Consider the following 15,728-nt stretch of genomic DNA (forward strand, 5'->3'; position numbering starts at 1 on the left):
TGGTAGGAATAATCCTATAGTTGGGAAATCTTCATAGCCATAATTAATGGTAATATTTACCGCACCTGGACAAGTGTATTTCCAAAGCACTGTACAAACATTAACTAACCCTCATAACACCTTGTCGAGGTAGGAGATACTATCTACTACCTCAATGGAGAAAAAAAACACAGGGCTTTGCTTTACTGAAGCCTTAGTTTGAGGTATAACTCACGCGCTACCCCTAACTCTATCCCATACACACACAAAAACTCAAGCTAGATTAAAGCGGTGCTTTAAACTTGAGCTAATTGGCCCATCTGTGGGTGTGGGTTGAAGCTCAAGAGGTGCTGAAGCTCAAGCTAATAATGCAGTGGGGATCAGCTACTCCATGCTGTTAATACACTCTGTGCTACCCACGCATTGTTTTGCAGTGTGACTGTTCTCACTTGGGCCAGGTTAAGTCAAGAGGAGGTAACTGGAAGGCACATAACTTGCGCTAACACTGCAGCAAAGACAAGGCCACAGAAGGGGAGAGAGAAAGGACACCTGCCCAAGGACACACAGTGAGTTAGAGACAACTAGGTTTACAATTCAGGAGCTCCAGGCTTCTAGTGATGCACACTGTTCACTAGATCATGCTGGATAGTCAAAGGCGTAAGATCTGGATAGTCTTCCTTTATCAATACAAACCTTGAGGTCTCTATGCATTAGCCCTTTACCATGAAGAAACTGAACTGCCTCAGCTATCTGCAGGAATATCTGCAGACACTCTGCTCTTTCCCTCTCCTCTATTGTGCATCTTCTGTTCATCCAGTCTTTGAGGTTTTCCTTCCTGCACAGCTGCATCTGGATATAGAGGTATACTTTTGGCGAGGTGGGTTTGACTTTTTCTGCAGTATTTTTAGAAAGGTCCAGACTTAAACTTGTTGGTCTTGGTGGAGAAACAGACAGAGAGCTTCCTGAAGGAGATTTCCTATTCTCAAATCCTTTTTCACTTGTTGCTTTTTCCTCACAATGGCAGTAGTCATGTGAAGCATCACTTCTGTTACCTTCCTTACTGGAAGTGTTATCGCAGCCAGAATCCTCAAATACAATGGAGGAAGAGGTCCTCTCCCTCAGCCGTACACCAGGCACAGCTGGAGGACAAAGTTCAACGGAGTGGCCGGGATCAGTCTCATCAACAGTACTGTCCTCTATATCACAGTCTGTAAGGACACTGTCCTGCAGGTTTAACATCAGATCTGCTGACTGGTTCAAGTCCCGGTTGTCAGTGGCAGAGAACTCCACTGGAGAAAGTTGGCTCTCTGATGAATCAGACTGGCCACAAGCTATCCCCACAGAGAAAGACTTAACGTTCTGTGGTGATGTAGCAATAACTTCAATGTGCTCCTTTGTAGAGAATGGCTCTGTTCTAATTTTGAATGATGGAACTTCCATCGGACTGGGAGAACTGAGTGGCCAGTCAGTACTAAAAAAAGGAAAGTCAGATTAATACTACAGAATTGGGTTTAATCCTAAATGCATTGTCTGCAGATAATACGGATCATTTAAGGGGATCTAGTAAGATCCCTATTAGCTTTGCTAGTGGAAAGTAAAGCATGTCATAGTAATAAATTAGAAAACACAAGCAGAGTTATTAACAATCAGGATCCTTCATTATTTATATTTCTTACTGACAGCATTGTTTTTCCCTCTATACTCGTAATACACTATGAAGACCCTATCAATCAAAAATCCTGAAACTCACTAAATGAAAATACAGAGGTCATATAATGGACCAGAAAAGTTTAGCAGGCAGTAAACAGAAAAGTTTAGCAGGCAGTGTTCATTGTGCGAAATTATGCTTTTATTGTAGCACAGAAGGGGTTAAACTAGTAGAATACCCCTTGAAATGGTGATTAAAAGATGCTTTTGTATGCAGTTTGGAAACTGAAGCTATGGTTGTAAAATTTAAAATTACATTGTAGCAAAAGAAGAAACTTCTAATCACAAAAAGGCCCAAGTGCAAAAGTCAAACAAAGTGCTTTAGGATCTCCCATAGGCAGAAAACAGAATTTGATTAAAAGGAAAGAGGACACAGACTAAGAAAAACATTTTAAACGAGACGTAACATATTTGTATATTGCTAATTAAGCCCATCAACTTTAGTTTAAAAGTTTATAACCTTGTCTATACTGGCTGGTCTCTGTATATTTCTTGAATAGATCATCAGCCTTCCCATCCCATCACTAAACACAGTATCGCTTTCAAAAGATTCAGAAATGGTATATTACCTTTCGTCTTTTATCCACAGTTCATCCATTTTTTCCTGCCATCTCTCAGGTGGTGCTTCCAGCCATGCATTGAAATATCGAACAATACCTGGGTGCTCAAGTTTAGCTAATGCTTTAACTTCACGCATCACCTTTTCACGAGCCAATTCCCTAGGATTAAACAAAAAATATCACATAAAGCAATAGTCTTACTCAGGCGTTTCTGAAGAGGATTTAAGCACTGAAATTTAACCAAAGCTAGACTAGTATGAGTTGGTCTATTGGTATTATTCTGCATAGATCTGAGGAAGATCATCTTAAATTCCTCAGCCTCTCTCCCTGCAGTTAAGAGTGCTACAGATACCGCAAGTTCAGTAGTTATGAGCACACCCACTCAGAGATCTCTTTTTCAACTAAGGAGGAGCAACATAAAAGGAGAGACTTTTCATCTCATTCTAGTCTCAGTCATTCTCTAGAGGTGGGGAAAGGGTTAGAAGGAATATGCCTCAGGTATGCAGAGGACCCTTAGATACACAAAAGCAAAAACTAAACAAAGGAAATTAAGGTTTTGCAGGATAAAATTAAATTCATTTTATGTCAAACTACTCCAGCACCAAGGACTTTAAACTGTAACATATAGAAGTGTTTGTGTTTAGAGTCATTGCCCCACTTAACTCCCACAGGAACAGAAGAAAAATACAATCTTTAATTACAGTAAAGAATCTAGAAAATTAGTTATGATGCATAATACTTTAAGTAGCATTTATAGAGCATCATTCACGGAAAGAGCTTTACACGAGAGTAAAGTTTATCCAGGTTTTACCGATGGGGAAAACACAGCAAATAGGGAATAGAACTCAGGCCTATGATTCCCTGACCAGTGTTCTAGTTACTGGGCCAAGTGAAAATCTCTTTAGAAGACTAACTAACTAAAGTCAAATCACAATTGTTTCATTCAACGGCGAGCGGTAGGACAGGGTAAAATTCAGATACAGTACTTGCACAATTTTCTGAACAAAACCTTAAGTGAGTTATTTTCACTTGTAGGTTAACATATTTATGAAGAAAACAGATTTAATTGCTTAGCCCCCTCTCCCTTCCAGTAGGGCTGCTTCTGTTCTAGGCCTGGTATAGACTACAATGTTAGGCTGATGTAAATTGACTTATTTGAGCATGCATCTTACTTTCAAATTGGTCTCCTACCAATGTAAGTGACCTGTTACAGTAGATGCAGTAATACCACTTCCCCGAATGGCATGGAGCCATGGCCAACCTGCCTAGGTCGACACAGTGCAAGTGTAGACACTGCGTGACCTGTGTTGAGGCTAACAGTTCTCCAGTTGCTGTCCCATAATGCCCTGAAAGAGCAACTGCTAAGATCACAATGGTAAACGTGACTGCCCAGGGATCAGATACCAGAAGCCCCCTTTAAAACTCCCCACATATATTTGAAATGACTTTTCTGATAGCTCACTTCGGCAAGCACACTCTGAAGCTCTCCCTTGTTGTGTGCAACTGCCCAACCAACCATGTCAACTACACACACTAGATGTGCTCCTGACTGGAGTAACAGGATGTACTGGATCTCCTGAGCCTGTGGGGAGAAGAGGTTGTATCGACCAAAAGCTTCCACAGGGGATGCAGCCAAAGGCTTAAACAGGGATCAGCAGCAGTGCTGCAGGAAAGCAAAGGACCGTGCCAGGCGTCCTACAAAGCCAGGGAATACAACGATCAATGTGTGTTGAGCTGCAGGCCATACTCGTCAGAATCCTCATCTTGCAGACCACCACGGATACCTCAGAGGAACCCGAGACAGATACCCTGGCCATGAACAGTAAGGAGGAAGAAGGCGGGGGAGGGGAGAGACTGGGCAGGGGGCTCCAGCTATGCCACGAGCCAGGACCTATTTGAGACTCCACCACAGTCTAAGCAGTCCCATCAGGCGAGTGCAGATGAGCATGACAATGGGGAAGAGAACACAGGTAAATATGTGCATGCATTTTTCCTTATAACGTTTAAATTAAAGATAGTACCTGGCCCTTCCCCAAGTTAAGACACAGACATTGACTTGTCATTGGTTTTACTCGTATGAGAAGAGGTAGAGGTACAACAAAGAGTTGGAGTTGGCACCCGCTTTTCATTCCCCCGTTGGGTTAGGCAGGGGTGGGGAGGCCAGGCAGAGCGCTGTTTATGTACACAGGGATGTCTCTAATTCATAGGTTCAGGAAAACACCCATATTTATAAACGTACAGAAAGCACTACGTAATTCTTAGCAGCACCCAAAGGTCCCAGCAGAGAATACAACTGTGTCTGACCATTAAAGTGCTCTTTCAAAGCCTCCCTCAAGTGCACAGTTCCAGTCGGGTTCTTTTAGTGGCCTTTCGTCTGGCTGCTCAAAGTCAGTGCACAGATACTCCATCTCAACCCTCCATCTTGGAAACAGTTTTCCGCCCTTTTCCTCACAAATATTATGCAGGACACAGCAGGCAGCTATAAAATCATAACCAGCGGAATATTTTTCTCACTGAGACCCAAATTAGCAAGTAAACACTGCCAGCGTCTCTTCCATCTACCAAAAAGCATACTGAGTGATTCTATACCTGCTGAGCCAGTAGTTAAATCTTTCCTTGGTGCTGGTGAGCTGGCCAGCGTACGGCTTCTCGAGCCAGGTAAGCAAGGTGTTGGTTGAGTCCCCCAGGATCACTACTGGCACTTCAAAATCTCCAAAGGTCTTAAAGACGCGAGCCTCAAGCACCCACCCCAGCCAGCCCACACTGATATTGGTGAAGCATCCCTTGTAATCCACCAACAGAAAACCACAGAACCACCACAGAAAAGCAACCCTTTGTATTGATGTACACTGGGGGAAGGTGGGCTGGTGCCCAACTAGGGACATATGTGCTATCGCCCCACCACAGTTTGGGAACCCCACTGCTGCAAATTCATACACATTGCTCAGAGTCACAGTGATGCGCAGTAGGAGACGATTAATGACCCTGCACACTTGCATAACAACCCCACTCATTGTGAGCTTTCCCAACTCCAAGATGGTAGCACTGACTGGTAGCAATCCAGTATTGCAAGTGTTCAGAGTGTGATTGCCACCTGCTTCTCCATGGTCAATGCAGCTCTCATTCTGGTGTCCGTGTTCTCAAGGGTGGAGGCCTGCTCAGCACACAGATCCAGGAATGTGGCCTTTTGCATCCAAAAGTTTTGCAGCCACTGCTCATTGTGCTAACCCTGGATTTTGATGCAATCCCTTAAGTCTGTGCTTGTTTCTCAGACCCAGAAGTGGAACTTCAATGTCTGCAGCTGCTCCATGAACTCCATCAACAACCTTGAATTGTTTTTCACTATTTCCCTTGGCAAATCATCCTTGAAGAAATCTTCACATCCCCCATTGTTGCAAAACTTCCTGAGGATGTGCAAATACAGGAGAATCGTGTCTACTGTATTTGAAAGTTTCAAGAGAATAATACAGAGCTCTGCAGGCTTCAGGCTTCTGTCAGAGATTACAGACCCCAAACAGTGCTGCAGGGGTTCATGGAATATTTTTTTTTAAAAGGCATGAAAATTATGATAAGGATGACATTATGGGATGCAGAAAGCTGCATGCTGAGAACTTGATTGTTTCCTCCAGAGATCCCTGGGTGAATCATTACTATCTCACAAAATAGTGCAAAAATGTCTCAAAAGGCATTGCGCCAGATGGCGGAGCATGGCACATGGGAATACCTACCCGTGATGCATAGCACGTTACATCGACACAAGCACTCCTGGTGAGCATGAGCAGCACCGCTGCAAGCAGCCAAGTATGCATGCGCCCGAGTGACATACAAACTTTGGCAGCTGTACACCAACATAAGTTGCATCGACCACAGTTTGTAGTGTAGACATAAGCCCTAATTCGAGATTTCCAGAAGCAGAGTCTCTCATCTCACACTAAAAGGAAGTGCTGCAAGCTCTGTGTAAGGCAATTCAGAAGCTTGGCTTGACCACCTATGGCTGAAAGAAAGGCAAGGGTTGTGGAACTAGAAAATGGAAAGGTTGGATAGAACAAAGTGGGAGAGTGAGGGAAGAAAAGAGAAGGAAAAGGTGAAGCAAAAGAGGTAGGAGTGGAGGGGGAAAAGCAAATTAATAGTGCTGCAAATAATAAGAGGTCCAGTTTCCATTCCTCATGGAACCTAAGAGAATTCCTACTCAGCACTGGCATCTTTTTGAGCATCCCATTGCAAAATGATGCCCTGTCAGCACTTCACACAAGCTGTTTAAAGGGGCCACCACTCTGCTGTGGTTAAGTTTGTCAACCATCTGACACCAGGAAAACCTCAAAATTATAAAAAAAAAAAAGTGCATCACTCATCCTAACCTACTGATGCTAGGGTATCAGTTCAACAGCAAATAATTAACTGCAAGACTGTACCCCATAACAAGTTGTCTTTTCTAAATATAAATAAGCTCATTCATTACCTATTAGGTAGACGGATCCTTTTGATAGCATAGTTGCAGTCATCTACTTTGTTTCTGGCTTCGAAAACAACTCCAAATCCTCCTCGACCCATACACTGAATTGGTTCAAAATCTGTTAAATACCTGGACAAAAAATTTTACTAATTATTAACATTTTGAATGTCAATTATTTCTGTCTAAACTACGACCTGCTGTGGGCCCTTTGGAAGTCATTTCACCTCTCTGTTTCTCCATTCCCCGTCACATTTCACCGTATCTATTTAGATTGTAAATACTTTAGGGACAGGGGACTGTTTTATTATGTGCTTGTACAGTGACTAGCACAATCCCAATCTCAGCTGCAGCCTGTAGGTGAGACTGTAATAGAAATTATACAAACTTTACACAATAAGGCATGTATGCTTAATATAAAGATTATGAACATTTAAAGGTGTGTCTTCACAGTAAAAAAAATAAATAAATAAAACAACAAGGTGTTCTTAATCCATGTTCGCTAACCCAGGTTACAACACCAGTGAAGACATGTAAACTCATATTTTAACCTGGGGTAGCAGCTCAAATTCAATTCTAAGATCTCCTATAACAAGGGTGGGCAAACTTTTTGGCCCAAGGGCCACATCTGGGTATGGAAGTTGTATGGCGGGCCATGAATGCTCACGAAATAGGGGGTTGGAGTGCATGAGGGGGTGAGGGCTTCGGCTGGGGGTGTGGGTTCTGGGCTGGGGATGAGGGGTTGGGGGTGCAGGAGAGTGCTTCGGGCTGGGACCGAGGGGTTCGGAGGGCAGGAGGGGGATCAGGGCTTGGGCAGGGGGTTGGGACACAGGAGGGGGTTAGGGGTGCAGGCTCTGGTTGGCGCTTACCTCAAGCGGCTCCCAGAAGCAGCATGTCCTCCCTCCAGTTCCTATGAGGAGGTGTGGACAGGCGGCTCTGCGTGCTGCCCTGTCCACAGCCGCTGCCCCTGCAGCGCCCACTGGCTGTGGTTGCCGGCCAATGGGAGCTGCAGGGACAGTGTGTGGAGCCCCCTGGCTGCCCCTATGCATAGGAGGCGGAGTGGGGACATGCTGCTGCTTCTGGGAGCTGCGTGAAGCCCCGGCATGCGCAAAGCGGGGCAAGCCCTAGACCCCGCTCGCCGGCTGGAGCTCAAGGGCTGGATTAAAATGTCTGAAGGGCCGGATGCGGCCCCCAGGCTGTAGTTTGCCCACCTCTGCCTTATAAAGCTTTAACCTGAGTTGCTAACCCAAGTTAAAAGCCCCATTGCTGTCTTCACTGATATTTTAATCCAAGTTAGCAACACTTTTTTAGTTTTGGAGTGAAGACTTACCCTTAGTTTAAGTTTTCATCCCAATAAATATAGCTTTACCACCCGGTCATATAACCAAGGTGGTATTTTTCATTTTTAACTCCTACAGAGTAGTCTTCTCAAGGGCAGCCCATTTCCTCAAAACCTCATTTGCTGCAGGTCCTCCTCAAACTATCCATTTATTATGCCATTTTTCCTAAATGCATCTCCTTTTAGATACAATCATTCCTTTTACTCACATCCCCCCCTTTCCTCCATTCCTCGTATTCTTCAATTCCTACCTTTACTAGGTTATGACTGAACTGGAGGTATTCCAGTAATATAATCTCTTATTTCCCTTTCTCTGTATTTCTCCAATCTGCAGATGACATGATCCCATATGCATCCCCTTTCCAAACACCCCTCCTCATGTCAACAGCGGAATTGCTTATAGCATTAAATACTCTCTCCCCTTCTTCCACATGTGAAGTGTCATCTTCAGTTCTCCCCCAACTTTATTCACAAACACAGCAATAGAGAGGTAAACACTGAGGATCAAGGGTTATTTTATCACTCCACATGACAACAGATAACATTAGTTCAACAAACACATGCAACTGGTCATATGATCTCCCAAAGATTGTTTAGAGTGACCTTATCTGCAGTCTGACTGATAATGTAGAGATAAGGCCTTAGAGAAGTAGTTGTATTAGCTGTCAGTTTTCATGTGTAACAGAAAAATTAAAGTAGTTAAGAATCACTAGCCTGCTTTTCTAGATAGAACTAGTTCTCAAACTAAGACACTTTATGTATTTTGTTGAATTGAGGATACTTTGATCTCTCACCTTGAAACATATCCAGAGTACTTAATGTCATTCCAGCTGTTATCTTTAACCTCTCCACTAGCCGGCTCATATTTACTGTCAGTCGGACACTGTGTTTCAGATTCCTTCCGCTGCTGACAAGGATCATAGAAAACACAAAAAAATCCTTTACAACACTAAATAAAGTTGAAACTAGTTGATATTGTCAAATTAGGAGATGAAATCATTTCAATATAAAGATTTCCAAAGATTACCAAAATAGGTAAAGCAATGTAGTTTACTTTCTGCAGCTGCTAAGTAAATCCCACATAGCAGCCAACAGCTTTCAAAATCAGTTCAAAATCAAAGCAGGTTTTCATTCCCACAATTTCTTTAATAATTTAAGATCTGTCAACTACTTAAACTTGCACATGTAAGTCTGGAAACCAACAGAAAAAACCCTGAATAGGATTTTAACACTTTTTTAACTGATTTGATTAAGCAACAGGATTAAACAAGATACTTACTCTGTTGTGAGGATGGGGATGGAAGAGCTTGCGGACGATGTAAGTTGTTGCTACAATGCAAAATAAGATGGTGCCAACTATTTCTTTCCACCAATGCAAAAGCAGAACTGGATCCTTTTTGCGGATATTCTTGTAGTTCATATTGTCAACAAACCTAACAGTGATCTGGGTGCTGCGTTTGTTCCTCTCTCTTTTGTAGTATGGTAAATAGTAACCATTGTCTTTGTTTAAAAAAAAAAAATAAAAATAAAAAAAAAAAAATGTAACTTTGTTTATCCCAACTTATCAAGCAGTTCTATTTTGGACAAATGTATCTGTCCTTACAGATGTGAAATACTGCACCAGAAGTTGATCTTTCAAGAGATGTGGCTACTTACAAAAACCAGCACACTGTTTGCTTCCACATGGCTAAACATTAAGAGATTTTTGTAATACTGATCAAATTTAAGCTATCAGACTTCTATACAAGTTCAATTATCCAAGGTCAAATTCCACAGCAAGCAGGGTCTCTCCCGCAGAGTTAATAAACTCCGGAAGCATACATGCTTAAAGACTTCAGTGCATGACGTTTTTCACATACAAAATTTTATACTCCAACATCAAACCTCCGAAGACATAACCAACATTTAGACAAGAGAGTTTTCTGGTTTACCTAGTAAATCAAGTTGCTATCATACTTAACATTTAAGAGTTATCTAATGCATTTATGACAGGTTTCAGAGTAGCAGCCGTGTTAGTCTGTATTCACAAAAAGAAAAGGAGTACTTGTGGCACCTTAGAGACTAACAAATTGTTAGTCTCTAAGGTGCCACAAATACTCATTTTCGCTGATGCATTTACTGAGCTTTACTGGTAAACACTGTCCCAAGTTCTGAACAGTGTGCTTCAAGTGGCAATAGTTACCAGTTAATGAACAAAAACCCCATCACTGTTACCACATACCATATGGATACTGCAGAACTGAAAGGGCTCCGTTACTGTACTCTTCATGAGAAAACTTGTCATTGCTGAGACATTTATCAAATTCATCAGACCCCACCAACACAGGAGTCCTGGACGGAGAATCTAGGCAGAGACAGGAAATTCTTTTTTAAAAGCTAGGAGTGTTATAACAACCCACTACACTCCCACCATTTCCTGACTAAACCTCATTCCATTACGATTCCCATTGTTCAGTAATAGAAAATATAAATACTGTAAAGAACTGACTGATTTTCATGCAAGCAAAATGTTAAGGATGAAATCAATCTTTAATAAAGCCACCACTTCACACAAAAAACCCAACCAAACTCCTCCCCCAAACCCACCAGCAGCTCTTAAACAAGTCAAGTAAGTGCCATTCATGTCACTATAATCATTTATTTCTTTTCTGACAGGACCAGAACGCCTATTTGATTTACAGGCAGTGGAAGGTTTGATTATTAAAAGGAGTCTGTCAATCACTATGACAAATCAAAGGCAGTTCACCTTCAACACAAAGATTAAAAATTTTAAAGCACAGAACAGAATCAATTTCCAAAGGAGAATACAATCTTCCACTTAGAGACATCAGACTAATTCTGCAGCTAATGGAAGTCACAAGAATTGTCTTGTCACATTCTGCTTTGAAAAAGACAATTAGCAAAACTCTGGATCGTCACTTACGAATTAAAGGTTTCCACTTGATTGTGGGCAGCGGGATAATTGCATTGTCGTTTCTGGATTCCAGAGCCTTTGGGTTGGTTGGGAACTTCTCAGAAATTCTGACTGACGACTGAAGGTAAAGCTGGCCTCTGTACATTCCTGAGTAATAAACCAGAGAGCACATTTGACTTCAGATTTAGTTCTCCCCACCCCCCAGCACAAAGTTGCACAACTAGGAACACAGTTTCAAGACTCCTAGTGTTTCAAGAGAAAATGAAGGATTTAAGATGAACTTTTTACATACTACACAATTGACTCTTCTCTTCAGAATCAGAGAAGAATGTTTTAGCCATTTACTGCTCATTCCTTGCTCTCCACACCAAGAGAGGCTGGGAGTCATGCAGAGCCAATGACCAGAGTGCCACTGGGGATGAGGGTTCCTTTTAAGTATACTCCTGGGAGAATTCTGCACCAAAAAATTAAAAATGCTGCAACATTTATTTGTCAAAATAACAGAATGTAATCATGCCAGTTTCAATTATTTTGGTAATTTATTTCAAAGTATCTGTCAGCAAGTTTGTCTGTAACAATACAGACCAAAAAAAAGATTCTGGTAATTTTTTTTGACAAATAAATTCCTTACTAGGCATATTAGCACAGAACTGTGAGTACTTCAGTTAAATGACAATACAGAACTGTATTGCCTGCACCGTTCAGAAGCAGTGCAAAGGCTTGGGGGAGTCGGGGTAACAGAGGAGCTGAGGGAGAGGGAAGGAGTCTGGAGTGAACCTGGAGGGTTGTTAGGTGTGGGTGGGAGAAGCATGGAACAGTTTTTTTATTTTTGTATTTTTAGGGGGTGGGGGGAGACTATTAGGGACTTCGGAAGCCTCCCCCACGCAGACCCTTGCTGACCCCAAGCCTCTCCCATTCAGTCAGGCACATCTGCCCCCTCCCAGCACCCCACATCCCCATGGGTCTACGCAGCCTCCTTCCCCATCCTCGTGTGTTCCTGCAGCCTTCCTCCTCGTCCCCCATGTAGCTTTGCACCCCCACTCTCATTCAGCACCGGGGTCAATGCTGTCACCCCACCAGCTCCTGAGCCCGCCCCAGTCTGTCCCCCCCTCCCACCCCCATTAGCCATTCTGAACCCCAGTCTGTAACGCCCCAGCAGCCCTGTGTGCCCCACTCTGTCTGTCCTAACCTGGCTCTGCAGGCAGGGTGCTGTAATGAACTTCTACTCCTGGGGGAATTCAACGCCAATGTGCATGCACAGAATCCCCCCCCTGCACCGAAAATACGTTCTGCTCCACAAGTGCTGCAGTCTGCCTTTTGCCCACCAGAGGCCGCTGTGACACCAGAACAGCCAACAGCATGAACACAGCCGGCTGTTCTGGTGTTACAGTAGCATCTGGTGGGCAAAAGGTGGAACTGCAGCACTTCTTGGGCAGAATGTATTTTACGCAGAAAAATAAAATTCTTTGTGACACATGAATTCTGTGCCTGCGCAGTGGCACAGAATTCCCCCGGCAGTATAAGTAGATGAAAAATTTCAGAGGGTCCCCACCCAAACTAAAAACAAATATCACACACTTAACCCTGAGAGAGGGTGCAATCAACACTATATTGTCAGGAGCATAGGTGCTGACTTTTGTTTTTGCAGGTGGGTGCTTTTGAAGAGGTGTGTTTGGGGAGGGCACTCAGCCAGTTTTTTTTTGGGGGGGGGCTATTTTCAGCATATTTATACACTTCTTTCATATTCTAGTTATTGAATGTGTTTCTATCATTGGTCTCCCTACTATTTTAATAATGATTCAATTGTTATGAACTACATAATTACATTCTCCTGAATTACAGTTGTGACAAAGTTCCTCCTCTACCTTGGTGGGTCTTGTGCTTATTGGCGGATTTGCTCACCTCGGAGATTCACGGCAGCCCTCAGTTTGGCCGTTTTTGTGAACCCACAGTCCAACTTCTCCTGTGTCTGACCAGGAGTTGGGAGGTTTGGGGGGGAACCCGGGCTCGCCCTCTACTCCAGGTTCCACCCCAGGGCCCTGTGGAATGAAGCTGCCTAGAGTGCCTCCTGGAACAGCTGAGCGACAGCTACAACTCCCTGGGCTACTTCCCCATGGCCTCCTCCCAACACCTTCTTTATCCTCACCATAGGACCTTCCTCCTCGTGTCTGATAATGCTTGTACTCCTCAGTCCTCCAACAGTCCGTGTTCTCACTCTCAGCTCCTAGTGCCTCTTGCTCCCAGCTCCTTACATGTACCAAAAACTGAAGTGAGCTCCTTTTTAAACCCAGGTGCCCTGATTAGCCTGCCTTAATTTATTCTAGCAGCTTCTTGATTGGCTGCAGGTGTTCTAATCAGCCTGTCTGTCTTAATTGTTTCCAGAAGGTTCCTGATTGTTCTGGAACCTTCCCTGTTACCTTACCCAGGGAAAAGGGACCTACTTAACCTGGGGCTAACATATCTGCCTTCTATCACTCTCCTGTAGTCATCTGGCTCGACCCTGTCACACAGTATATTAAAATCATTGCAGTCATCTAAAAGCTGTCTTCACTAATGTCCCAGTTTAAAAATGTTACATCTCATTGTAGCTTTCTGAATGAAACTGTCAGCAATCTTATTTACATGTAGGTTTCCTGGTATTGTTTTGATGCACGTTAAAGACAGCTACATTATTCAGTTGCATCTGTCCCATTGATGACTGGAGATAATTTTTAAGTCTTCTGAAGCTGGAGAATGAATTCAGGATGATATAGGCACAGTGAGAAGGATTCTTATGAATCTGCAGTTCTCTGGAAACAGAATGCTTCTAAAGTACTGTAAATGACTCCAGGATCTCTTTCTTGATGGGTAACAGCTAATTTAGACACCATCATTTTTATGTATAGTTGGGATTATATTTTGCTAAGTGCATTACTTTACATTTAACATTGCATTTCATCTGCCATTTTGTTGCCAAGTCACCCAGTTTTGTGAGACCACTTTGTAATTCTTTGCAGTCTGTTTGGGACTTAACTATCTTGAGTAATTTTTGTATCATTTGCAAACTTTGCCACCTCAGTGTTTATCCGTTTTTGCAGATCATTTGTTAATATGCTGAACAGCACTGGTCCCAGACCACTACAAGCCCCCCAGGGGACACCACTATTTACTTCTTTCCATTCTGAAAATGGACTATTTATTCCTACCTTTTGTTTCCTAACTTTTAACTGGAGTGCCTGGGAACGCTTTCAGGATCATCTAACAATCCTTAATTCAATTTAATTACAAGCCTTCTATCTTAATCACCCTGCCTCTGATTATAAACTAACTCCCTACCCCAGGGGGAGAAGTTATTCGCAGCACAGAAATCAGATTCCACACTCAAGCTCTGATTCCTGGGTGCTGAGCACCCTCTATTTTTTTTCCTGTGGGTGCTTAAGCCCCGGAGCACCCACGGAGTCGGAGCTTAAGGTTGGGAGAAACATTTGTATCTACAGATGGGGAATCAGGCCATCATCACAACTAAGCATTATTTAATGTGGAATAGCATAGTGTCCATCACCGCAGCACCATTATTAACTCTAACAGGTGCAGAAGAAGGGTGGGTGTCCCCTCCATTTCCTATTCCCCACCCAGAAGAACTTTGGCACAGCTACTCAAATGAAGAGCATAAGCAGCAATTGGTAGAATGATGAAAAGGACTCCTTACCCTAAATCAAGAGACAGTGCAAAATTCCAGACCCTGATAGTCCAAGAAGTTTGAGGAACTTTTTGGTATTTGTGAATCAAGCAGCTTGATGAAGGAACCAGAAATCCATACTAGCAAGTTTTAAGTAATAGAATATAGACTTTACAGTTTGTGCTGTTTTGAAGAGAAAGTGTTTGAAAATAGGTTTCTTCATATGCACGGTAACTAGCCGAGATGAATTTTAAAAATATGCTCACTGTTCTCTTCATTCTAAAACACAGGCCATCAGAACTGCCCTTTAATTGTTCTGGGCTCTCTGAGTTACTAATCAACTACACATACTTTCCCTTTTAGAAATATTCATCATGCTATTCACTTTTTGTCCAAGTACCAGCAACACAAGCTGACAAAGCCCTAGCAATAACACTAATAAGAACGTTGCTGTTACCTGTTAAAATGGGGGGAGGGGTTGGGGGTGGGAAGAATGCAAAATCATAGTCCTCCTCAGATTTATATTTGTCTTTTTTGTAGATATTGCAAGATGACATGGTAGCTAAAATGCCATTGGCCTGTCTATGGAAATGCTCTCACTATAGACTACCATTAGAACAGTAATACTGGTGTTATCCCTGCTGAGAAAAGAGAAGGAAAATAAAAGGTCTAATATGAACAGCCTCAGGAGGCCACAGTGCATTTACCTAGAGTGAAGTCAGTGGTAAGAAATTTAATAGTGCTAAGGGGAAGGAAAGCTGATGGCACAATACTCAAGGCTGTTACAAACCATATCAAATAAATTCTGACCACTGGATGAGACTTAATTTACAGAAATTTCAGCTAAAATTTCATATATGGTAACTAAGTCTCAGTAGTCAGTGCAGAAAAAAATCTTAATGTGACTAAAACCAATGGTCTGAAAGAAGAGACGTCTATATCAGGCAATAAAACTGTCTCCCATTAACGAAATCCCAGTTTAAAAAAGCTTTAGAACTCTATTAGTCCAAAAATACCAAGACTATACATAAGCCCACATTTCAGAGTCAAAATGAAAAATGCATTTTATAGGTGAATAGACTTAAATAAATAAATAATAATAAAAAACAACTACCCTGTTA

The 15,728-nt window shown here is 42.5% G+C and overlaps 1 protein-coding gene across 3 annotated transcripts in view; it reads right to left on the reverse strand.

Moving 5' to 3' along the window:
- Positions 1 to 15,728, reverse strand: part of EIF2AK3 (eukaryotic translation initiation factor 2 alpha kinase 3) — a 72,414-nt gene that overhangs the window by 12,212 nt on the left and 44,474 nt on the right. For all 3 annotated transcript variants that reach the window (XM_037898311.2, XM_037898313.2, XM_037898312.2), the window contains exons 7-13: positions 10,959 to 11,096; positions 10,257 to 10,379; positions 9,315 to 9,535; positions 8,830 to 8,942; positions 6,706 to 6,828; positions 2,256 to 2,405; positions 673 to 1,450 (exon numbers count right to left, since the gene is read on the reverse strand). In XM_037898311.2, the coding sequence (XP_037754239.1) occupies positions 673 to 1,450; positions 2,256 to 2,405; positions 6,706 to 6,828; positions 8,830 to 8,942; positions 9,315 to 9,535; positions 10,257 to 10,379; positions 10,959 to 11,096 (1,646 nt within the window). The remainder of the gene's footprint in view (positions 1 to 672; positions 1,451 to 2,255; positions 2,406 to 6,705; positions 6,829 to 8,829; positions 8,943 to 9,314; positions 9,536 to 10,256; positions 10,380 to 10,958; positions 11,097 to 15,728) is intronic.

This window comes from Chelonia mydas, chromosome 4, assembly GCF_015237465.2.
Source record: "Chelonia mydas isolate rCheMyd1 chromosome 4, rCheMyd1.pri.v2, whole genome shotgun sequence".
In the NCBI taxonomy this organism is placed as follows: Eukaryota; Metazoa; Chordata; order Testudines; family Cheloniidae; genus Chelonia; species Chelonia mydas.